The 26,269-nt window shown below is 41.7% G+C and overlaps 2 protein-coding genes across 6 annotated transcripts in view; one reads left to right on the top strand and one right to left on the bottom strand.

Moving 5' to 3' along the window:
• On the top strand, positions 1-13,727 carry slc5a11 (solute carrier family 5 member 11). Of its 2 annotated transcripts, none has more exons than XM_049562431.1 (16): positions 1-172; positions 2,142-2,270; positions 3,156-3,227; positions 4,819-4,923; positions 5,028-5,087; positions 5,186-5,290; positions 5,376-5,481; positions 5,592-5,672; positions 5,760-5,965; positions 8,078-8,213; positions 10,470-10,577; positions 10,683-10,833; positions 11,414-11,582; positions 12,159-12,374; positions 12,595-12,760; positions 12,877-13,727. In XM_049562431.1, the coding sequence occupies exons 2-16, from the start codon at positions 2,142-2,144 to the stop codon at positions 13,107-13,109; spliced, it is 2,043 nt and encodes a 680-aa protein (XP_049418388.1). In that variant the 5' UTR covers positions 1-172; the 3' UTR covers positions 13,110-13,727. The 2 variants fall into 2 exon arrangements, with proteins under 2 accessions (XP_049418388.1, XP_049418389.1); XM_049562432.1 differs by having other exon boundaries at positions 130-205.
• Positions 13,637-26,269, bottom strand: part of arhgap17b (Rho GTPase activating protein 17b) — a 39,679-nt gene continuing 27,046 nt past the window's right edge. Inside the window, exons 14-21 of one of the 4 annotated variants that reach the window (XM_049562424.1) lie at positions 24,808-24,921; positions 24,616-24,707; positions 23,773-23,911; positions 22,646-22,936; positions 21,903-22,024; positions 20,047-20,454; positions 17,027-17,078; positions 14,832-14,946 (exon numbers count right to left, since the gene is read on the bottom strand). In XM_049562424.1, coding sequence (XP_049418381.1) covers positions 17,071-17,078; positions 20,047-20,454; positions 21,903-22,024; positions 22,646-22,936; positions 23,773-23,911; positions 24,616-24,707; positions 24,808-24,921 — 1,174 coding nt within the window. In that variant the 3' untranslated portion in view covers positions 14,832-14,946; positions 17,027-17,070. Of the gene's footprint in view, positions 14,947-17,026; positions 17,079-20,046; positions 20,455-21,902; positions 22,025-22,645; positions 22,937-23,772; positions 23,912-24,615; positions 24,708-24,807; positions 24,922-26,269 lie in introns of all 4 variants that reach the window. The other 3 variants (XM_049562425.1, XM_049562423.1, XM_049562426.1) reach the window with 3 other exon arrangements.

Here is a 26,269-nt window from a genome sequence, read left to right as displayed (position 1 = left end):
TTTTAACTAAACCTTGTAGTGCATGAGTCAAAGTGGAGTTTGATCTTTTGGCGTGTGGCGGAAACTCTCAAGCCAAGCCTGAGATTCCTGGGATCGCTCTCCTGTCATTTGTGATACGCTGTGTTGTTTGGACAACTAAGCTCAAGGAATGATACACACTACTTACTGAAAGGTGAGTGGATTTACCAGACAGCATGAAGATAAGGTAAGAGGCTGAGCTGTAGCACATATTGATATCTTAACTGCTGTAAAATCTGAATAGATTTATAATTAACAATGTAAGTAATCAGATAATGTTTATGTGCCATGACGTGTGACACTGATATCTTCACATGCTCATAGAAGTGCAATTTACAGTATATCTCTAGAATTAAATATTAACGTGCTTCATCTTGTCAGCAATTAACTGTCTATAGCAGCACAGCAGGTTTAAAGGGACGGTTCGGCCGCAAAATAGAAAACACACATTTTTCCTCTTTCCTGTAGTGCTATTTATCAATCTAGACTGTTTTGGTGTGAGTTGCCAAGTGCTGGAAATATCGGCCATAGAGATATCTGCCTTCTCTGAAATATAATGGAGCTAAATGGGACTTGGCTTGTGGTGCTCGAAGTGCCAAAATATACATTTAAAACACTTCACAGCAATGTCACTTTCCAAAAACCTTGATCTGGTTACTCAAGATCAGTCTGATGTAGGAAATGTTTGGACTGTTTGTGCTCAAAGAGCCCCCAAAAAAGAAGAAAACAAAGCTCCACAGCAATGTCTCTCTCCAGAAATCATAATCTGGCTACTCAAAATAATCCAGACCTTACTGTGAGCTGTTTCATGTTGAAAATGTTTTCTTTCAACCAAACTGCACCTGTTAACCGTGTCACCACGCAGAGGGAAGCATGTATCTCAACCCAATTGCCAGAAAAAATATTTTACGTTTCTGCAGATACGTTACATTTGTACATCATTTTTTAGCTGGTATGTTGAAACTAAACATTTCTCAACAACACTAGTGAGGTGTGCACAAAAATCCTATTATGGTTGAAAAAGGTCATATTTGGCTTAAAACACCAACGTCTGTTGGCACAAAATTAGCTGGAGAAGCAGGGACAGATAAAAAATAAAACATCCAGGTTCTGTGGTTCAAATGTAACTGAGCAATGTATAGATATGCTGTTAAAGACAGCCAAATTTGGTAAAAACTGCCCAGGGTTGTTGACACAAAACGGCATGAAGGGTCACCAAAAATCAACCAGTGTTGTTGGTTTCAACAGTGGTCCGCAGCTTGCCTTGGTTAGAGCTCTCATCCGTGAGTAGATGCACGCTTCCTTCTGCACGGTGTTAAGGTTTACAGGTGTAGTTTGGTAGAAAGAAAATAGTTCCTACATGAAACTGCTCACAACAAGGTCTGTGGATTATCTTTAGTAATTGGGTCATGATTTCTGCAAAGAGACATTGCCGTTGAGTTTTTCAAATGTATGTTTTTGGCGCTTTGAGCGAGTGCCATCTCATTCCATTATGTTCAAGAGAAGGCAGGCATCTCTACGGCCGATATCTCCAGCGACTCCTATTGACTGAAAAATAGCACTACAGGTAAGAGAAAAAATATGTATCTTGAACTGCCCCTTTAATAATCATCTCTCCAGTAACTGACAAATTGTTATATTGTGTAAGTTGAGGTTAGATTATGGTACTCTGTGTCTCAGTGTCAACTTAACTCTCAACTTGTCTGTGTTGGAAGAAGTTCCTAAAATGGGTTCACAATTTTTCACAACTGGTGTCTTAAAACACTAGTCGAAAGCTAGTGTTTTAAGACAGCTTTTGCTTGATGTAATCGTTCCTCCTGTTCATACCGGCTATTAAGAGATCGCTTAAAAATTTAGATGATAGGGGACAAAATCCACAGTACTCAATCTGTGCAAAAAATACCTTCTAAAGTTTATCCAAAGTTAATATGACAATTCAGCAGTCTGAGTTAGACAAATCAAGCAAGTATCCTCCAAAGTTAAAGCCTTTTTAATACGTAATGTCCTCTTTTTTACATTGTAATGAATGAGGCATTAAGTTAAAGATTAAACAGTCTTGATATTTGATTACCATTCTCACTATCACAGCAAGGGGCAGAATATGATAATTTTTCTGATTCCAGATGACCTTTGAAGCCACCAGCATGCCCCCTTCTCCAACACCCTCTCCAGGGGGCAAAACCACTCTGGGTACTGTGGATATCGTGGTGCTGGTAGTCTACTTCCTGCTGGTTCTGGCTGTTGGCTTCTGGGTAAGTACAGGGGGGAACAGGTCTCAGTTCTTATGACCAGCATTTTTACATAGTTGACTATTTCCTGTTAGTAAAACTAAACACTGTGGTGTATGGACAATTTTTCCAGGTTAGGAAATGAAAAATAATGGCTTGAACTCTAAATGTACTGCACACGGCCAGGTATAAGCAGGTCTCCTAGGGTTTCTGTTCTACATTTTCACATTTGTTAATATGTGACTACGTGTAACTGTGAAAAGACACATAACTGCAGAAAAGGACATTGGATGTTTTGTAGTAGAAGATAACGAGAAAGCCTTGGTAGAAGATGTGAGGAATTTAGATTTTCAGCAACAGAATATTTAAATATATTCATGTAGGATCGTTTATATATGAAGCGGTTTTAAAATGCTATACAATCATTTTTCTGGAAATGGAATACAGTCTCCTCCTTTCCTCTGGGACCTTGCTGCATGGATCCACTCTGATTCATCTCCAAGTCTCTCAGCTGTGCTTGTTTTTGACAACACCTTGATTGAATGAACATCAACAATCATTCATTGACTTTAGCTGAATAAATTAGAATATCAACAAGCTGTGGTGCCAGATTTTAGCACGTGTTGCAGCACTTGTTGGAGCTGTCCTGTCACTTACTTTGGGATCTGGTTCTTGATGTCTTCCAAGGTGTTGTCAATCAACCAGTGGTGGAAAGTAAACAAGTGCGTTCACTCAAATGCTGACAAAAGTACAAGTTTGAGGTATTTACACATAATACAACTTTAAATTATTCCACTACATTTGTCTGACAGCTTTAGTTCCTTTGCAGATTACGGTCTGTCATACCCTACTGGGATCAACATTTCTCCTGCTATTGTATGTTTAAGAGCTTTCTCATTTTTCTACCAGTCCATGTGGAGGACGAAGCGCAGCACGGTGGATGGATACTTCCTGGCTGGGAAGAACATGACCTGGTGGCCAGTGAGTCAAACAGACTGTTAGACTTGTCGAAACTAACTGTAGCGTTCTAGAGCTTGGGTCTTCAACAGGGGGTCTGCAACCCTTAGGAGGTTCTCAGAGTTACTGCAGGTGATGGGCGTCAAATTATTGATTTGTAGTTTAACTTTAAATTAATGAATAAATAAATTTTAAGTAAAATTTGCCTGAAAATACACATTAATTTACAGTACACAAACCTGATGATAGGCTAACTGTTACCCATGAATCCTTTTCCAATCATGTGAACTAGCTAATGCTAAATCACTGTGCGGCACCTGTACATCACAGAGAGGTGAACTGGTTAACTAACAGCGACATAATACGTAAAATATTGCTTAATTAGCTGTATTACTTCTCCAAGTGTAAAGGCACTCCTGTGAGACACAATCATTAAAAGGCAATGGGCCCCTGTGCACACATATGCAAAGGGTCTCACCGCCTCTCCGACACAGGAACGTGGTGGTTTTGCATCTCTTTGTAGTCATTATGCATGTTTTGTGGTTTTGTGTCTCCTTGAGATAATTTTGCATCTTATTGAGGTAACTATGTGTTTTTTTGGTTGCTTCATGTCGCTTTGCAATCCTTTTGTGTCTCCTTGTAGTTGTTTTGTGTCTCTTTGTAGTCATACTATGTCTCTTTGTGGTTGTTTTGCCCGTTTTTGTAGTTGTTATGTGTCTCTTTGCAGGTCCTTTACATCTCTTTGTGGTCTCTTTGTGGTCATTTTGAGTCTCCTTCTGGTCTCTGCATGTTATTTTGAGTGACATTGTGTAGGTAAAGGCCAAGTGACCCCCTGGGCCTGTGGCAAGTTGGCGCATTCAATAACAAATCTATGGCCACAATGGATAATTTTGTAAATTTTCGAGCAAGAAAGTCCAAAATACCCTCCACTTGAGAGTAGGGCTGCAACGATTAGTCGACTAATCGATGACTAATCGACTATTAAAATAATTGGTGAATATTTTAGTAGTCGACTAATCGGTTTGAGTCTTTTTTCATAGAAAGGTACTATAACAGTACACCAAAATTCTCTGATTGCTGCTTCTTATGTTCAGATATTGGCAGCTTTACACACTCTCCCATGATGGTGAACTAAAACCCTTTGGCGTGAGTATGAAACAAGACATAGATGACATAGTTTTTGGGTTTGGGAGAGACAGACCGACATTTTTCTAACATTTTAACACATTTTTCAATAAAATGATTAGTCAACTAATCAAAGAAATAATCGTTAGTTGCAGCCCTACTTCAGAAACAAAAAATGGTGTATAAATGAATCTGCCAACAATTATTATTTTAAAAGCTTAGTATTGTATTCACTGTAAAAGGATATCTTTATACATGGCAATTTAGGCTGCCCTACATGTTGTTGTAGGCCTATGCGACTCTATTTTATACAACACACGTAGTTGGGCGTCCCTGCTCTGTCTGTCTTCAAGCTGAGGGGTCCTTGGCCTGATAAATGTTGAAGACCCTTGCTCTAGAGCAACTTGAAAAGTTAGATGGAGGCAAAATGTTCTGCAGTTCAAAGTGAAATCCAGACTCGTTCCTAATTCTGACTCTTATCTATATTTAGGTGGGTGCATCGCTGTTTGCCAGTAACATTGGCAGCGGGCATTTCATTGGCCTGGCAGGGTCAGGAGCTGCAGCAGGAATTGCGGCGATTGCATATGAGTGGAATGTAAGAGATTGTATCCACCCTCTGTAGACTGTAATGTAAAATCAAGTTTAATAGGAACTCAGCTGTTGTTTAAGTATTCAGAGTTTATATTTGGCGATTAACAGGGTATGCTGATGGTGCTGCTGCTGGGGTGGCTCTTCCTGCCCATTTATATCTCCTCTGGGGTGAGGGCGTCTACACATGAAACATCACACACATACATGCACACGCATAGTTATTTATTCCTTTCTGCTTATTTATCTTTCATCTCTTTCATCTCCAGGTGATGACCATGCCAGAATACTTGCAGCGGCGGTTTGGTGGTAGAAGAACACAGTTATTTATAGCTGTCCTGTCCTTATTTATTTACATCTTTACAAAGATATCGGTATGCTACAAACCCACAATAATTCCCCAGTGTTTCTGTGCTGTAACATGTGTGTGAGTGTGAGTGTGTTTGTGTTTCTGGCCAGGTGGACATGTACGCTGGTGCGCTGTTCATTCAGCTGGCCTTACAATGGGACATCTACCTTGCTATTGTGCTGCTGCTGTCAATCACTGCTCTCTACACCGTAGCAGGTGACCTTCTTCACTCGCCATTTTAAAACATCTCGCTTGCAAATTAGAGCTGAAAGTGCTGTTTACTGCTTGTTCTGTGTGTCATTGACTGTTGTGTGTCGTTTCCTCAGGTGGTCTGGCTGCAGTCATCTACACAGATGCTGCTCAAACTGCCATCATGCTGGCGGGAGCTCTCACCCTCATGGGCTTCAGTAAGTCAGATCCAACTGCACATGACACCCTTCCGTCACCAGCACTTTGTGTTCCAGTTTATCTGACCCTGCTGTCCCCCTGTTGAGGCTTTGTGGAGATAGGAGGCTGGGATGGTCTGATGGACGGATACGCCAACGCCATCCCTTCTGTCCGTGTGCCAAACTCAACCTGTGGTATCCCTCGAGAGGATTCTTTCCACATATTCAGAGACCCGGTGAACTCTGACCTGCCTTGGCCTGGGGTCATCATCGGCATGTCCATCCCCAGCATTTGGTACTGGTGCTCTGACCAGGTACTGTAGGTAGTGTGCCACTTTTTTTTTTTTTTATAAATAAGAGAAAATAAAGAAAATACAATTAGTGCTGCAGTAAGTGAAAATGTCTGAATAGTATACAAAAGAATAAAATCTGACAGCACAAATCAGGATATATAAAAAGACCTTAAAGGAATACTTCACCCACCAAATGGCCATTTGTATGTCAATTACTTACCAGGTGGTATATTGAATTTGTGAACAAAACTTTGTCTCCAAATATGTAGAAAATTCTTGATAAACTGAAGTCATAGGGGTCCATGTTTAACAACAGCAAACTCTGAGAACTTGTGCAGTATAATCCAAGTCTCATTTATCCGGTCATATCCTCAGTACTTCCCAAACAGACGGCCCTTTCTGAGGGGGAACTGAACAGAGTGTGAAAATTAATCTATGCTTTTCTCAAAGCCAGACTCCACTGACAAAAACTGTAATTTTGCTTTGTTGGTAAAACGCAGGAGTTGCTGGTTTATCACTGCCTCAACCAGTTAGTTTGTGTTATTGTGTGACTTTAGCATCTTAAAGTGTTGGTTCAGATTCAGCAAGTCACACAATAACTAAAAACTAACTATGGGTGCTTTCAGACCTGGAGTTCGCTTGTTTTGATCTGAATCAGGGACTAATTTTGTCACAAAGTTGCATAATTGCCTAGAGTTGGTTCGTGTTCTCACGGCAGCATTTACAAGCGGACCAGATCAAATGCCTCGCGCGAGAAAGCTGCTCTTGATTGGTCAGAATTTCCAATTGGGAAAAATCCAGGAAGTAAACAAAAGGTTGAAGAAGAGTACAACTGCAAGATAAATGTGACACTTTCTAATGTCACAATGGAGGGACAAGTACGCAGGTTGATTTTAGCGCTGCTCATCGTGGACTATATTGCTGTCATTGTTCATTTTAGTCAAACCATACAGTTTGAAAACGAGGTGCGGCTCCAACTAGAAAACAATGTTTTGATGCATTGGATGTGCTGAATGTGCATATTAAGGCAGTACAGGAGGAGGTGCACATTAATAATCCTCCAGGACTGTAACATGCTCATGTTTAACCCAAACAGTGTGTCATGTGACTGCAGTTGGTTCAGATCCAGGTTGGAACACCTTCTCACCACAAACGAACCGCACCAGAGTTTGTAACTGGACTGAGACCACCTCTTCAAGAAGGTCTCAGTCTGGTTGTTTTGACGTGCCTCTGAGTGTGATTGCTGTGTTCACACCTGCCCAGACAAACTGCACTTAGAGGGTAAACAAACTTGAGTTCACTTGAACTGAACTAAACAGGGCAGGTGTGAGAGCACCCTAACTGATGGAGGCAGTGGTAGACCAACAGCTCCCATATTTAGAAAGGTAAAATTACTGTATTTGTCAATGGAGTCTGGCTTTAGGTTTTGCTTTCTGCTGAGCTCCCCATCAGAAAGCGTTGTCTGTTTGGGAAGTACTGAACATACGACTGCGTGAATGAGATTATCCACTTTTTGGATTCTCAAGGGAAACAAAGTTTTCTATTTCTAATTCTAAGATTTCTAATAACTGACACAAACAGTCACTTGAGAGGTTATGTATTCCTTTAATTCTCAATTTTAACTAGATTATGTGCTGATAAACCTGCTCTCTACAGAGAAGGCTGGTTCAGGCACAGGGTCCCAGAGTTGCAAACATGGATATAAAAAATATATTCCTATTTATTTCACTTGTAAAATGTCACAAGGTCTTTCATCTATAAAAGATGAAAAAGTAATTTAATGCGTCTCCATCTTGTTTATGCTTTTCTACAAAACCCCTCTGAAGTTAAGTATGAAAGAGTCTTCATCGAAAAATCCCCATCTTAAGTATTTGGCATGTTTTGCTCCTCAAAGAGGTTAAAAATTCCTTTTGTACAATATCAGAGGGACTGTTTGCCAAGCAGCCAAACCTGAGACAACAGAGGACATGAGTAGTTTTAATGAGCTATGCCTGGCTTCTCACTTCAACACTATCAGTATCTAATGTGTGCATATAACCCTTGATACCTGCCAGATTGAGCAATAACTACAAGCTATATGATTTCGTCATCCGTTCTGATTGAATGTACTTACATACTGCTGCATCTCTGCAGGTCATCGTCCAGCGATCCTTGGCTGCTAAGACCCTGACCCATGCAAAAGGAGGATCGCTCCTGGCTGCTTATCTGAAGATTCTGCCTTTCTTTGCAGTCATGCTGCCTGGCATGATCAGCAGGATACTGTATACAGGTACGGGATGAAATGTGTGTTTTATTAATCAAGCCAGCAGCTACGAAATGTCCTTCATATACACTATACATACTGTATGAAACTATATATGACTTCTGTTAAAAGCCCTCATTTTAGTAATGGGTATCATCAATACTGGACAGACTGGTTGCATTCAGGTTGTGTTGATGAGTCGTGCTTAATGTTTAAAGGTATCCTGTGCAGTTTTTTATCTAAATCTTAAAAGTAATCCCTCTCAATCATCACTTATGACTCACTACAAGAGTGTGTCAGAGTATGTATTCGCAGACACCCTGTCCTCTGCCTGTAAAAAACAGCTTCCAGGTGAGCTTAGGAGTGTTAGCAGCGTTACGCATCCAAGAAAAAGAAGCATAATGCACTCAGTTACGACAGGGGTCAGCAACCTTTACTACTGTAAGACACATTATTGGCCAAAAATAAAATGAAAAAGTCTGTCTGGAGCTGCAAAACATATTTTAATACAGGTAACAGCCTATTAAGTCTCAATTAGCCCATCTACATTATGAGCATGATAATGAAATGAGCATTCATTAATATGATTTACTACAAGGTGGCTTCTCTGCAGTGGGCTATTTATGATTATTTAGTACTATAACTTACTTATTATTACAGAAGCGTATTGCATTCACTTGACAAATAAAAATAGCCCTGTTTTTATGAGTAATTTTTTTCTGTTTTTTTTTTTTTTGTGGTAATTTTTTTCTGTCTTTCATGGTAATTTTTTTTCCTGAAAGAGGAGACGAGATACTTCAAAATCTCGCGAGAAGCTCCCACCTGGCACCTGCAAGTGACTGGTGCCTGCGTAAAGTTGACAAACTAATGATAACACCATCTATATGACTTAAAGACAAGAGTATCTCCCAGTGTCTCAAACCCAAAACAAAGTAAAGGTCATGTTTGCTTCCATTATATCGAGCTCTCAAGAAAGGAATGAAAGCATCTGTTGTTCTATTGCTCTTTTAACTCAGAAAAAATTACCCCGAAAAACAGAAAAAATTACTCAATAAAACAGATTTTTTTTTTTTATTTGTCAAGTGAATGCAATAGGCTTCCATATATTGTAACTCTAAGATTATCCATTTTTTTGGATTTGGAATCCACAGCTAGCCTTGCTAAAGAGACTCCAGGCAGCCATCGCCACTTAAGTTGAGCAAAATTTAGAGGAAAAGGCACGAGGTAGTAGGTGTATGACGCACATTTAAGTTGATGAAATGTTAAAACATTTTTTTATTCGATATATAGGCTACACAACTTCACAACTGTAGAATGCAGTGATCACTTTAGGCCTACAACAATGACAAATGTACATCTGATTTTATGTCAGAGCCACAGCAGGGATCCAATGGAGATGGTCTAAAAAAGCAGCATGTGGCTCCAGAGCTGCAGGTTGCCTACCCCTGACTTAAGAAGACAAATTCTGCTTTTTTTTTTATAATGGAAAGAGATAATAGTCTCTGTAATTCAGAAAAAAATGAGATTCTTCAAGATTATTTTTCCAGTAATTCATGGAACAAAAGCAGGATTTTTTTTCCCCAGGAAAACTTTTCTCAGAATTTCGAATTCTTGTTAAACTTAGAAAAAGAGGGCAAATATTTTTTTCTCAAGTGAACACATGCTTTCGTACATGAGAGGATGGGGATGAACAGTGATGCAGAGTTGGCCTGTTTTCTATTGGACAGGTAGGTGCCGGAAGGTTAGCTTAGTTAGCTTGCTGCGTAAATGTAGCTTTCCTTCAACAGCAGCTTGCAGCGTAGGAAGAAGGGCCAAGTTTGAGTATGATGTTCACAAACAGTAAACAACACTGCATAGTTGGTTATACCTTTAAAGTTACACTATGCAGGATTGTCGGTTACTGTTTGTAAAATTACCTGTGAAATTTTTTTGCTTTTTTGTTGTGTCTCTTGGATGCTTATGGTCTGTCACCTGGTTGCTACCTTTTTATAAAGCCCCATCTTCACCTGAGAGCTGCTGGGGTACATCCCTGTAAACATCTGGAACACAGAAAATATGAAGACAATAAGAGAATACAGGCAGAGGACAGAGACTCTGCAGAAAAATACACCATCAAACACTTCTAGCCAGTTGTTACTGATAGAAATGGATTACATCTGTATGAGTCTATACATGTTTTTGAAAATCCTGCATATTTTATCTTTAATAAATGATGCTGTTAAATATATTAACTGGATGACCCATGGTGGATATTTGAGCTTTGGTCTTTATGATATTTTGTAGATGATGTGGCGTGTGCAGACCCTGAGGTGTGTAAGAAGATTTGTGGCAACCCAGTGGGTTGTACAGATACCGCCTACGCCAGACTGGTCATGGAGCTGCTGCCTACAGGTGAGAGACTTTTTCATTTTTTACACCTCCTGTTCTGCCCTTTGCTCGCTACATACTCTCCATAGACTCACTTTTATGCCAATCTCTGTATGTTTTCCCTCCCAGGGCTGCGAGGTTTGATGATGGCGGTTATGATCGCTGCCCTCATGTCCTCTCTGACATCCATCTTCAACAGTGCCAGCACCATTTTCACCATGGATCTATGGAAGACTTTTAGATCCCGTGCATCTGAATGGGAACTCATGATTGTGAGCAGGTATGTGACCATATGTGGACAAGCAGGCGTAACCCAAAATATGGTCCTGGTTAGAGCATGTATGCTTTATACTGCAGAACTACTTTGAGCCTGCACAATTTTAACATGTCAGGAAGTTGAACACACTTTAAAAAGCCTCTTGACAGTGGGCCTCTCTGCTGTCTGCTTTTTCCACTGATGCCTAGAGTTACAGGTTAAAGGGTTATACATAATGTAGAAAATTTCATTCCCACTTAGACCATCTACAATTAAAGTATAAACCACGTACGGCATTGTAATGCTCTGTGAGTGAAATCATCCACCATATTGCGTATCAAATTATTACATTTTCTGTCATGCTCACCCAAACCATAACCCCTCTTTCCACATATTCCTACTGTAAGTAATGACTTCACCAGATTTTCTTTTCTAGCCAGCACACACACTTCATAACCAGTACAGTCATGTTCAAATGCACAGTTTTCCATTCCCTACAAGCTGTCCTGAGATCAAATCTTCTCCACGCCATGTCTTTGCAGATCTGAACTGAATTATTCGGCGTTAAAAACACTGATATTATTTTTTCACGTGTGTGCTGCAGGGTGTTTGTGCTCGTGCTGGTGGTGGTGTCCGTGCTGTGGATTCCCGTCGTCCAGGCCAGTCAGGGTGGGCAGCTTTTTATCTACATCCAGTCCATCAGCACCTACCTGCAGCCCCCAGTCTCCATCATCTTCCTCACAGGGTGCTTCTGGAAGAGGACTAATGAGAAGGTAAGGTGGTGATCACTCCCAAGAGTTGCTGAGTGTCGTAGATATCAGAGATATAGATCTACAGAGATGTAGATACCCGGTTACTCAAGATATTCCTCGGACCTTGTTGTGAGCAGTTTCATGTAGGAACTATTTTCCCTCGCCCAACTACACCTGCTAAATGTACAATCAGAAATAATGCATTGATATTTATTTCTTTTTTAAGATATTTTTTGGGGCATTTTAGCCTTGAATTGATAGGACAGTCAAGCGTGAAAGGGGGAGAGAGAGAGGGAGTGACATGCAGCAAAGGGTCACAGGCTGGAGTTGAAGCCCGGACTGCTGCTGCAACAGCCTTGTACATGGGGGGCCTGCTCTATCCACTAAGCCACTGACGCCCCGATATTTATTTCTAAGTGGTTACAGACACACGTATTTAAATGTGATTTTCAGTTTTTCTTTTTTTGGATCTGAATGTAGAAAATTGACTTTACTTTTTACCATCATCGTCTGTTGTCTCTTTGAGTCCTGATGTGATTAGATGATAAAAGCTGCACTGAAACAACTGCGACTAAATGCATGTGTGATTGTGCTCAGGGTGCATTCTGGGGCCTGGTTGTCGGCCTGTTGGTGGGCTGCATCCGCATGTTGTTGGACTTTATTTACCCTGAACCCCTGTGCTATGAGGAGGATGACAGACCTGAGGTGCTGAAGCACGTCCATTACCTGTACTTCTCCATGCTGCTGTCCTTCATCACCCTGGTTGTGGTGGTTGTAGTCAGCCTGGCTACAGAGGAGCCCAAACCGGAGCAGGTGAAGCCACAAAATCACGCTGAGTTTGAAGTGTGACCAATGTATCATCATTTGGGTCTTTCAGAGAAGTACATCTGCCTTTTTGCTATAGTTCACACCTGACGAACAGTATGAGCAGCTTTAGGTGCCAGTCAGACATATACTGATTCCTTCTGAAACGTTTACAGGAAAATAAACTTGTAAGTTAAGTTTTACATGTTTTTTTTTTTTCCTTCATCAGATTAGTCGTCTCACCTGGTTCACAAGGTTTGACCCAGTGGAGCCCAAAGAGCAGGTCTTCTCAGTGGAACGCAGCATTAAAAACTTAGAGATGGTCACTAGTCAGACAAATGAGATGGGAGTCACTGAAGAGAACAGTAATGGAAAAGCATGTCATCACAGGAAAGGTGGGTCTCTGTCCTGCTTTGCCATTAAAGTTTTCCAAATGACAATATATCAGTCTTGCCAGTGAACACACCCTTTCCACTATTCAGTGTCTCTCTTTCCCTCCTGAACCATCCAGACTCTTCATCCTCCATGTCCAGTGTCCAGAGCCAGTCCAAGCTGATGTCTGCCCTCTACTGGCTGTGTGGGATGGAGAGGAGGAAGGAGGGAGATGATAATCCTATGACGCCTCCTCCACCTGAACAGGCTATCTGTTCTCTGGAGGAAAAGCCACGGCTACGACTCATTATCAACGTCAACCTCCTCATTTGCCTCTCTGTAACTGCCTTCATCATCGGCTACTGGGCTTAACAGGCAGGTCATGACACTCTCAATGGATACATGGTGTGTGGGGTGGAGAAAAGGGTGTGTACAGATTGTAACGTCTTTTGTTTTTCTTTAAGTATGAGAAGAAGCTGCGCTTTCTTCTTGCTCCAGTCTTAAAACTGACAGTAAAATAAGATGAGTGACACCATTTCCTTCAAAACACACAGTGACTTGCCATGTTACACTTGTCAAACAAATCATATGACAAATGTTGCTCATCTGAAGCATGATTTTACAACACTGATGCCTGGAATTGGATCTTAATCTTGCAGTCATACATGGAAGGAGTGCTTAAGTCAATTTAATAAAAGCTCCATTTACACTGTCATTTGGTGAATTAATTACAGCTGAAAAACATTTCCAAACTGACTATGATGACTGATGGCAGGCGACTTCTTTTTCACGCTTTGCATCCAGCTTTGATTGAGGAACAATTACGCTTTGACAAAATGACAAATAACTGCCGAGAAGAAGCTGTAAAATGTTGAACAACCTTTAATTATCAAGAGTAATGATGCTTTGTATGATGCATTATGTGCAGAAAAGCCAACATAAAAATGCTGAGAAGAAATTAAAAAAAAAAAAAAAAAAAAAACAATCAAAGAGCTGAAAAACACCCCAACAAGGTAAAGATTGTCAGCCGTAGTAAAAAATTATACACAAAGAAGAATTTGGCTGTATTTGGTCAGAGCTTTGAGTGGGAGTGATCGGTTACAAGCTTTGTATTGAAAACACATTTATCACAATCAATCTATTAGAAAAATCCCTTTTAATGTTGAAAGCTAATCTTTGAGCTTTGGTAAATCAAGTCTGTTGAAATCAAATAAAATTCAGATGGCAAACAAAATAAAATTCTACCTTACTTGTTTACTAGAAGGAAAACTATCTGGAAAATTATGGGCTGTGGAGAGGACGCCACTGGAAGACAACTGCATGTTATATTGCACAAAATATTTGGTCATTAACAACCACGATAAAGCAGAGCAGCTCTAAATTTTCATAAAATTTCCTTTGGCCCATATCCATTTCTTTGGTCCTTTACACTGGTATGTATCGTGAAGTGTGTGGCAATAATTGTAAAGCCCTTCTAAGCTGAGTGTCGCATTTAGGCAGCTGAAACGGACAAATTGGAAAATGATAAATAGATCATCAGTGGTGGGTTAACACTCAAATATCTCCACACAACTCTGCTGAATAAAAAAAATACTAGATGTCGAGTCTTTGTGGTGCTAAAAGCAGATTCACAGATTCCCGTCTCCGAAAACATTCAGCATTGAACTTTTAGTATCGATAGGATTTATAAAAAACAGGGAGACGAGTGAAAGCTTAGCACCCTTTGAGTTCAGCTCTTATGTGTTCAGGTTATGTTTATACATTTACGCTCTGCAGTCCATTCTTAACATACCCAGCAGTATATAGAACAAAGGGAGTTTGATATGATGTCTAATAGCTGGACAGGAGTTTTGAGGTTTCTGGTTTTAGTCTCAGCAAAACAGAACAAAAGGCAGCCATTTTTTTTTTGTCCCCAGAAGCAGTCTGAGCATCATGTGAGTGGAGCGCGAAGAGCTGGAGTGAACTGATGCATTTGAGTTACCTGTCTGATATTTTAATTCTTAACATTCAAATCTGTGATTTGGACCAGCTGAGTGAAGGAGGATGCCTCTTTTTCTTCACAGAGCGGTGAACTCTGTCTGGATCTCAGGTTCAGGGGGCGGGGGTGGGGTGTCGGCGGGCTCTTGACCAGCAGAGCTCTCCCCTTGTTGGTCCGCAATCACTTCAGGGATGAAGGCTCGCCCGAGCCCCTTCAGTGACAGGCCTCCGTCTGTGCAGGAAAATCATGGGGACAGATCAGCAAATAAATCAGCTTAGACACATCTTGAACTTGAGCTCAAGCAATGAACCAAACTTATAATAGCCACACACACACACACACACACACGCGCGCACCCCCTTAACACACTCGGTAAGACACCAAGGATTGATCCTTCTGCAGTACCAGTTAAAAGGATACTTTGCCGATTTTTAACCAGCTTTGTGTCATAACAATGTGCATAGTATGTGTACATGAACTATGTTAAACTCCCCTCCATCTTACCAGCACCCCGAACTCCCTGCTCATTTGCCAGCAAAAACGTGCCAGATGACATGTTTCAAGTTCTAGTTAAATGCTTCTGCCCAAACAGCAGCAAGAATGGCGTAAACGTCCCCACGACCACATGGCCCATACAAAGGCAAACTAGCCAAAGGAGATTGATAAGACAGAGGACTGATGAATGTCTTTCAGATTTACATAAAATTATATTGTGGACATCACTATCGGTGCAGGCAATTATTTGTCAGCTAGGAAAACTACCATGGCTTTTGGCCTGTAGGCTGACACTGATGCTGCAGTTGGCTAAACATCTTTCCTGGTTCTCGCTGTTACGTGCTGAGCGGTGCACTGGCACACTGAAATTGGACGGACCCACTCTCTGCCACAAAGGGCACACATCCCTAGACAACAACAACAGTCAATCTGGCACATTGTTGCTGGCAATAGGGCTGTTGCTCAAACTATAGATTGTACTTCTGCATTTTTGTATGCCCACCACCATGGACACAAGGAGTACGGAAGCGGATCAAGAGGAAGCACTGCCCCTCTCTCTCTTTCAAACTTGGATCAAATGGTAGAACTAGGCAGTGCTGATCAAATATAAACCAAGATTCTGTTACTGTATAGTCTATTTCTCGCCTAAAATGTCTTCAAAAACATATTTTAGTGCACTGTTTGGCTGTAATAAGAGAGTTTGTGAACAGGAAGTGAGCTCCATACTGTTTCCCATACTGTGAAAATGGAGTGAAAATGCTGAGTTCAGATGTACAACCAGGCTCCCAGGAATGCCATCTTTATAAAAGAGACTTCTACAGAACAGTTGACAGGACACCTCTAACTGAAAGCAAGGTCAATAACGACTCTTTGTATTATGAATTTTTGATCCATGGAGGCTTTATATTTGTAAAACTTTACTCAAGAGGGTTAAAATGATTTAAAAATCTGTGATGTCATCATGATGTAAAGTCTATTTAGGAACTAGTGGGTGTGGCCAGCAGGAGAAACACTACTGCACATATTCAGTGGGCAGCATAACACAGAAGTAAACCTGGAGGCTAGAAACTTTTATGCCGTGTGCATGGGGCGAGAAATTCTCATTGGACTTGGGGTCTGGTATCCAGATCTTTAATACATCAATGGGTAAAGCTGAGCAGGTTCTAAGGTTCTGTTGCTGCGTCGCCTAAAATGTTTTCAGAAATATATTTTAGTGTACTGTTTAGCTGTAATATGAGATCATTTGTTACCAGCCTGCCTCCATATTGTTTTCAGACAGCCAAGCTTGCATTCGTCACCCACCAGCCGGAGCATTTACGTGTGACGCAGTGCATTCTGGTGGTTGTAGGTTATCTACCTCTTGAGTAAAATCAAATACGACAGTCCTTTTTCTCTATTTTCTCTGATCATGTTGCACCAATTTCAAAACTGTTTGCATCTTCATATAGCCTAGACAGCCTAGTTTTATGAAAAAATCTTTCCAGCAGTGAAATACTTCTTAAAGTAACATTTTTTGGAGGTGGAGGCAGTTATTGGAGAGCATCCTTGGTGTGTTAATCGTTACAAAGAAAATGCACATACAGAAAAACAGCACATGGTCAGGTTAAAGTCTGGTTAGTATGTTGGTCACAGAAAAACATTAGAGCCATCAGCATCGAGGACGGTGCAGGGATCGCAAGCACAGTAGCTTTGTTAGACAGCAGGATTAAAATGCACACTAATATACATACATGTATGTATACAGTATGTGCACAGCAACATGGACATGCAGTGGACGCTGAAGCAGGGCTAACACATCAGCCAATCAGATCCTTACCATTACCTGCCTTGCAAAGCTCATCTTACAGGCAGACCAGCAGCTCAGACATCTGTAATATTTACACATTTTCTGTCATGCATCAGATCACCACAGTAACATTAAGTGTGTGAGGCACTATGACACAGTGAAACCATAGTGAAACCAAAAGCCGGACAGCTAAATACAGCAGTGCTCTGACAGGAAACTGAAATCACACAATACTGAAAACAGTATCAGCAGGCGACCAGCGAGTGATTTCAGTCGATGCAATGCCTACACAGAAGAAGAAACTGTGTTAAACCATGTCAAGCATCACTAGAGATGTGTTCCTGTTAATGTTGTTTTATGCACCATCGTTACACACTGTTGTTCATTACATGTAGAAATACATTTTATAAAATTCTTTAATAAAATACACTAATTTTGCTCACTGCATGAACAGTAAACTCCTTTAGTCTTTGCTTGTCTTCAATAGTAGAATGATATCAAGTACATTTACCGCTAATACTTTACTCTAAGGAATGCTTCACTCACAAAATTAATATTTGTAAATCATTCACCCCATGTTACATTAAATTCATGAAGAAAACTTTCTTTTTTCTAGCATCCCTCCACAACAAACGAAGAATCCAAAAACAGAGGAAATTCTTGATGAACTGAAGTAAAAGAGGTCTGTGCTGAACTACAGCAAAACTATATCAAAACATGCATTTACAAACTCTCTCAGAACTCACTGAGTACAATCCAAGTCTAATTTATGCTCAGTACTTCCCAAACAGACAGCTCTTTCTGACGGGGAACTGAAAGTAAAGTGAAACTTATATGTGCTCTATTTGAGGCCAGACTCCATTGACAAAAACAGCAATTTTACCTCACTGAACACAGAAGCTGCTGGTCTACCGCTGCCTCGATCAGTTAGTAGTGTTGGTGTTATTGTGCAACTTTGCTGAATCCAAACTAACTCTTAAAAATAACAATCACACAGTAACACAAACAAGCTAACCGATAGAGGCAGTGGTAGACCAGTGCTGCCTGTGTTCATTGAAGTACTGTAAAGTTACTGCTTTTGCCAATGGAGTCTGGCTTTGAAGAGAGAATATATACATTTCACATTAAGCTCAGTTCACCGTTAGAAATGGCTGTCTTTTTTTTTGGAAGTACTGAGCATACGACTGGATCAGTGAGTGTTGGATTCAACTGCAGGAGCTGTGTGAGAGTTTGTAAATTGATGTTTTGATATAGTTTTGCTGTTGTTAAATGCGGCCCCCCTTTACCTCATCTTCATTTTTGGATTCTTAGATTACTGTGAAGACATACGAGTAACACGAAGTTTTCTTCACTAATTAAACTTAACATGGGGTGAGTGACTGATATACAACTGATCATTTTGTGGGTGAAGTATCCCTTTAAGTATGATCCTGAGGTACCTGCACCTGATTACTCTTTTATGTTACTTTACGCTTCTACTCCGCTGTAACTCAGAGGCAAATATTGTGTTTTCACTGCACTACGTTTAACAACTCTAGTTGCAGATTCAGATTATTAACACAAAATGTGACTAACAAATAAACTACAATAATGTATTATAATTTAAGTTAAGACTTTATTGATCCACATGGGATTTTGTTTGCTACTACTTTTGTACTTTTATTCACATAAGATCTTTTAATGCAGGATTTTTTCTTAAAACGTAATAAAGGAAATATTGTACCCCTTTCTTCACTACATTTCTGTTACAGCTATAGTTACTAGTTACTTTGCAGGTTATGATTTACATTCTAAACATGAGTTTATATAATATGACAAACAGCTTAGGGTTAAACAGCTCAAGAGTATATAAAGCTACCACCAGCTACAACATTAAAATGGTGCACAATATGAGTACTTCTACTTTGATACTTGAAAGTATATTTTGCTGATGAAACTTCTTAAAGGGATAGTGCACCCAAAAATGAAAATGCACCCATTATCTACTCACCCATGTGCCGATGGAGGCTCAGGTGAAGTTTTAGAGTCCTCACAACACTTGCAGAGATCCAAGGAAGTAGCAACACAGCTCCACCTAATGGAGGCTTACGGCGCCCCAGATTCAAACGTCCAAAAACACATAATTGAAACCACAAAATATCTCCATACTGCTCGTCCGTAGTGATCCAAGTGTTCTGAAGCCCCGACATAAAAAGTTGTTCAAAAAAACATCTATTGAACTCTGTTGTTAGCCTCATTGTAGCCTGTAGCTCTAACTGCCTCGCTGTGCACTGCGCGCACACCAGCGAAAGCACGTGAACACACATGAACGCGGTGCCCATGTCTCACGGTCTCGCGCAAACCCATACACGTGAGCGTGGTGCACAGAGAGACAGTTATGTGTTTTTGGACGTTTGAATCTGGGGCACCGTAAGCCTCCATTAGGTGGAGTTGTGTTGCTACCCACTCTCCCCTTGGATCTCCCCAAGTGTTGTGAGAACTCTAAAACTTCACCTGAGCCTCCATCGGCATGAGGGTGAGTAGATAATGGCTGAATTTTCATTTTTGGGTGCACTATCCCTTTAAGTAGGCTTTTAAATACATAACTTTTACTTCTAATGGTGTATTTTGTTTATTTTGTTGTTGGCTACTTTCAGTTGGGTAAACGATCTGAAAACTTCCTCCACCACTCACTGTCTGAGATCTGAACACCACGGCTCTACAGAAGTGGCCTGAGATCAAAGATCCTGCTCTGTTTAGACCTAGATGAGAGTTTCCATCGGAAAACTTGATCATACAGTACACATGTTGTGCACACAAACACACACATACACAGAGAGATGCTTCTTCCACCAACATTTTGTGAGAGTATAAGTAGACTGAAATGTTATTGCCCTTTCTTAATTCATGTTGCCAGGTGGACCACTGTTTTTTTTAGATGTGATTCCCAGTTTTGTTTTTAAGGATTGCTGCTATTTAAAGATCACAATACTGCACATCGCTTATATAATGTTATTGTGTAAAAATATTGAAAAACAGGATTTGTGAGACACAGGAAAAAGACTGTTTACCTGTTATGATCTTGGAGGCGGAGCCAAAGAGGCCATTACCGTTGTCATTAGCTGCAGGTTGTGGGGGCGGCGGCATGCTGGGTCGGGGCCGTGGCCTGGGCGCAGGCCTGGAGGGGCGAGGGAGGGATCCAGAGTGGTAGGACAGCGGGTTGGACTGCGAACCATCATGAGGCGGAGTGTCGGGCGGGGTGGGAGTGCTGGGGGGAGAAGGCTCCGACTCCCCCTGGGCTTGGTGGGCTTGAGGAGGCTGCGGGGGCGGGTGGCTCGGGGCGTGGATTGGGCTGTCTTTGCCTTGGTGGCGTCGGGGGGTGATGGGTGGGTGATGAGAGCCGGATGTCTGGGTGTTACTGGGCTGGGAGGCAAAGGGGCTGACCTGCTTGGGCGGGGCTGGGGCCTGCTTCTTGGTGCCTTTGGAGGAAAACATAATTATATCATAATATTAACTAGAAAAGTACAATCAGTGGAGCGCAGATCTCCAACAGGAGGCCGCCCAAGCTGACTGCGGCCACTATCAACACTTCCTCTAATTTCAGAAGATGTGCTGCAGTGCAAATACACGCCTTGTCCATTTTTATGGAGCTACGGCGTGTCGCAAAGAGCAGATCAAATTTTCCTACGAACAAGCACTGTGAGTGAAACACAGATACACAGTTGTGAGGATGAATGTATTGTTAATGACTAAAACGCCGCTAGAAATCTTTGATTCATGTTGTTCATGACTGGACTCTTAACTTTGTCTGTAGACTACAGTTCAACAACAATAAACACAATTAACATATACCAAAAAAGAAACCAATTAACTCTGTAGTCTAATAACTTATTTATGGAAGCAGCCCAATTATCAAGGGAAAATGACCAAATCAACAAAATCTCCAAGTCTACAAAATTGTGCAGGCAATACACTCTTCTGAAATGGTGGACAGAACAAAACTTAACAGCAGCTGCGACCAGTGGCTTTGTCCCTACTGGCTTCCTTGCAGCCAAGATGGCAGCAAAGATAATAAATTATTTCATCTTCTATTGTGCCTAAATGTAGCAGATCATAATATATTTGGTATGAAAGTATTCTGCAGATGCTCCAGTTCAAAATGAGACCAAACTTTTCTTTGGATGTCAGTATTTGAGCCATGATGAAAGCCAAACTGGGGCCTGTAACCGAGTCGGTGAAGATTCTCAGTCATCCAGATCATGGTAATCGTAAGTGCTATATCGTAGGCAACTGGACTTGTGTGAGTTTCATGAAGACGTTTCGCCATCTACGTCAAACTGGAACAACAATCGTTAAACAAAGGAGGCGGCCTGTGACACCACTTATCACCCATTTACAACACAGCCTTGGGATCCCTTCCCAGACGTCTTAACACCCATTCTCACCTGGACCCATCTAACCCTGATGACACACAAGATGGCTGGGTAGGTCAGTGACTCACCTGTGACCTCAACGACTCTGCAAGTGTTCACACCCACATGGAGTTTAAAGCCTACGACTCCGCACCTGTCAGTTAGAACTGAAGAAGCCTCTTGGATGAGAGGCGAAATATCTTCAAGAAGCTTAAACAAGTCCAGTTGCCTACGATATAACAGACTACTGTAGGTAAGACTTGTTGTTCAAGCAGGTGTTTGGAAAACTTGCGGCCCCTACTGGCCAGTTAAGAGGAGTGGAGTAATAAACCCCAACCACCACAGAGATCCTGAGCATACTGTGCACACAAAATATAAGGCTAGTAAGTCCAGTAGTTTGTGAGATTAGCTGCAGACAGACGGATACACACACACCCTACAGGCTTATGCCTGGTGGAGATATTAACAATATTGATAGTATTAAATAATCAAAATAGGAATTCTCATTCTCTCACCTCTGCGAACCATGTGTGGACTAGGCCCCCTGGATCCGCCCTGAGAGTGAGGGGTTCCTACAGACAAATGGACCGAACCATTCCTCTGGGGAGGCGGGGTGGACGTGACCTCACGGGCTGGGCTGTGGGAATACAACAAATCCAAATGTTAATGCATGAAAATCTCATCTACGCTTAAACAAATTTGTACAAGGAAGTGCTAAAAGAATGCATGCAATGAATAAAACAAACATTTCTATTCAGAAGATAATTATTATATTAGATGGTTATCACACAAGGAATAACTCACAAAATAATCTAAAGACAAGTGTAGAGAGGAGGATGCAAAATCAGTTTGTTCGGAAGTTCAGTGATGTGTTACATGCAAAATCAGACAATCAACAGTCAGACAGACGCTGACAGGCAGGCAAGACGGAGGGGAAGTAGATCTTTAAAAATAGACTGGTCAATCATCACAACAAGCAGCAGGGAGGATAACAGTTGCCTGTAATCAAAGCATCACATGATTTTTGTTGCATTACATTCTTAATTTGTTAAATGAAGCCAAATTTTTAAAAGATGTGGACATTATAGACATTGTTATTCTCATGATTTTCTATTTTATGACGTCCGACACGGGAACTGAAAACTCAAAGACCAATCAAACACATGACAAACACAAAGGGTGGGTGAGCTCCAGATTGGTTGATTGGCTGCGAGCAGGCGGTGGAGTATTGTTGCGACCTCAGCTCGCTCCTCCTTACCTGCTCTCCTCTGCGCTGAGCTGGGTTACAATCTGAGGTTGCACTGTGGCTACCTGGACCCCACCACCCAGACCACCACCAACACCACCACCACTACTAGCACCACTCAGGCCAGGCTGCTCAGCCTCTGTAGCCGGGGATGAAAGCTGGGGCTGGGGCTCAGGCTGGGCAGGACCCCCGGCTTCCAGAGGGGGCAGTGGGGGTTGAAAGGTGGGTGAGGTTAGCTGTGGCTGCTTTCTATTTACAGTGCTGGCTCTACGTGGAGTGGGCTCCGGCTGTTTGTTAACAGTGCTAGGGAGGGGGGGAGAGGGGAGAGAGTTCAGGAAGGCAAACCACACGCCATTGGACAGAATGAAAGAACAAGAGACCGAGAGACAGAGACAGAAAAACAGCGAGAGCAGAGACAGACAGAGAGAGATGGTGCAGGAGACAGAAAGAGACGCCACTTCCTGAGTTCAATCAGACCAGTTCAGAAAGAAGAACCCAAAAAGGACATAAAACCACATGACAGTGACCTTTTAAAATAGAACAACTTTGAACTGCGACATCTCTGCAGGGACAGAAGAGACAGATGCCACACCATACAAACAAAATGCAACAGAGGAAGCCCACACAAAACATAAAACCAGCAACCTACAGTGTGACCTAAGCTTTAATTAGGAAACAAAGAAGATAACACAAGAGTACACAAGAGTAACACACCAGAATTATAGCTGTAGACAAAATGGTATCCCAATGAGACGGAAATAATGTTTAAAATGGTTTGTTTTTGTCTGCTTGTTCATCATGTTCAGTACCAATCTTGAGGAAAACATAGCTGACTTAGCTTGTGCTGAAATCACCTAAACAGTAACAGAAATGTGGTGCAAAAATCACAGAAATACATCATTCCCTTCTTTTACTTATCAGTATCTGGATTCATGGGAGCTACATTGGGCTGCGGCACAGCTTTGAAGTCTGGACTGGGCAGATCTTCAGTGGGTGTTTCTGTGACTGTGATGGACTCGTTGGCCACTACATAGAGGGCCGACACGACCGGGCCCCGCGACTCCTGCCTGCCCAGTGTCTTGGGACGGGACGGGAGGGTGAGGGGCAGGCTGAGGCTGAGGTTGGGGCGAGGCAGGTACCTGTCTTTACGGGGAGTGTGACTGTCCCCGTCCTGCCCCACCAGGCTGCCAGGGCGTTTTCTTTCCAGGCCAGGTTCGGGATCTGGGGTGGCGGGGTGGGTGGGCATGGCAAACATGCCCGACACGTTGAAGTCCACCTCTGGAGAGAAGAAGTTGAGGAGCAAATACAGAAGACATCATGAAAATCGCAGTGGCGGTAAAGATAATCTCTTAAGGCCATGATCAGACAGAGTGTGCTTCCACAGCCTGGGGGCGGTTTCTTGTGATTGTTTTCAATGAGAAAGAAGCGTTTTTATCACCTTGTGTTTTGAGTTAAGCTAAGGAAAGGCGATTGGGTGGCTACCTAGCAACAATACAAATATAAGGTAATAAAATAAAGACGCGGCAAGCTACAAAAAGTGCTGTCTGATTGGGGCAGGCTTCAACAAAAAAAGGTAGTGGGGCACTCTTCTGTCTGATTGGGGCCTAATGCTTGGAAATAATTTACAGTAGTAAATATCAAGAGTGTGGGATGATCAATAATTTTACTGTTAGACATAAAAAAAGGATAAATTGTAATAACTTTGCCATCATCAGATCAAAAATGTCAATTTATCCAATTCTTTGTTTTTCAATGTGTTTGTGATCAGCACCAATCTTTAAAAATGTGTCTGGGGTGGCATTGTCTCCACACAGTTCTCAACATGGAGGAGGCTTAGCCAGTAGCTAGCAGCTAACGTTGCTAACTCCATCAACAGTAAGAGAGCCAACACGGTAAACCTGGGGGGAAAACAGGAGGTTGGGTGCTATGCTTCTGTGATAACGCTGTCCTGATATCAACAGTAACAAACAGAGATGTTTTACCTTCAGGGAAGAACCAATCAGCATGCTGAATAATGGGCTCAATGATGGCGACCACATGGACAGATGTAGCTGCTGCCATCTCTGCCAGCGTCCTGACCACACAGCCACAGACAGACAAGGAACATCAACCTCAGCTTCAATTTGTACCCTGAACGCCAACATGAATATGAGGTAAAAGTACATAGGTCTTACCCCTCAGTCTTGGCCCACAGCAGGTTGGGCCCCAGGACTATGGCGATGTTGCTGGGAGTCATCTTGTTAACCTCACTGTCCTGAGCCAGTTTAGCCAGAAACTTCACCAGATACCTGAAACAGAGACTCGAGCTGCTTTAAAAACCTCCAAACTGCTGAAACGGCTTTTCATTACAGGCTAGCTAATAGATTTCCTAAGCCATTGGTTCCCTAAGCAAAGTGATGACCTTGATGTGAATATGAGCTGTGAGCAACTCAAACAAAGCAAGGCATGAAGAAGTAATTTCTTTAAAGAACTGAGAGAAACTTAAAAAAAAAGACAAAGATAATTTTCTGTGACAGATATACATTTCCTCTTTTACTTACATGCAGTATGCACACTATCAGGACATACTTCTACTTGATAACATCACACCCTGAACTTTGACCCTCCTGCTCATATATCCGTTACCTTAGAGATAAGACAAAGCGCAATTCGCCAAGCCCGCCAGAGACAACGCAGGCAGCTCTGATGTTGTTATGCAATAGTAATGACTGTACACACTGTAGTTTCTCACATATTATACTCACGATCGTAATATAAGCTTTGCGTTTCTATGTTATTGTTATTTAATAAGTATGTCTTTTTGTTGTTGGTTATATTCATGATTATTTTGTTCAGGTAAACAATTAATGTTCCTATTATTACTATTCGACTGGTCAATAGTCACTTGAATGCGCTGTCATCCGTCACAGTCTATACAGTATGATAATATGTATATTGGACCACACAGTGTGGTTTGGTAAGATGCTGGCTGAGGACAGGGCACAGCTGGACAAAGTGACTGAACCTACAAATACTGGATACGATCTCCCACCCTGGAAATCTATAAGGCTAAGCTACATTACGCCCTTATAGGACCCCTCTCACCTGACTAACAACCTTTTTAATTTCCTTCCATCTCACAAAAGACTAAAGCCCTCTATACACCCTGCGATTTTAGCAATCTTATAAGACTATTGCATGACACACTGTGTGACGTGGATCTAATAAACTTTGGTACGACATCAAGTTTGATGTGTGCAGATTGTACGATGGCTGTTAACTACTGAATCGCAGGTTACGACATACGTCAATATGCAACGTCATCAGCGTGCACTGCATCAGCGTACATCATCCACCTGCGCCACCATGGTAAGAGAAAAACTGATCAATAATACGTCCATGAGCAAAACAAACACAATGAAGAAAGAAGCCCTTGTTGTCATGTTCATTTTACCTCCATGGCAAGCGATCATTTGTTTGGGTTTAGCGCTGGTGTCGTGGTGACCATTGCGTCATTTCCTGTTGCATTTCTATTGGTTGATTAGTAGACGTACTGTAGGTAGTAGCAGCTGTCACACTGTGAGGTAGTCATCCTAAATTTGTGACACTGTCAGAATTTTATCTCAGGTTATCTTTGGTCGCAAGACGTTGACAGTG

This window comes from Epinephelus fuscoguttatus, linkage group LG19, assembly GCF_011397635.1.
Source record: "Epinephelus fuscoguttatus linkage group LG19, E.fuscoguttatus.final_Chr_v1".
NCBI classification, from domain to species: domain Eukaryota; kingdom Metazoa; phylum Chordata; class Actinopteri; order Perciformes; family Serranidae; genus Epinephelus; species Epinephelus fuscoguttatus.
Note: the sequence above shows the minus strand (reverse complement) of the source record. Positions and strands in the feature narration are given on the sequence as shown.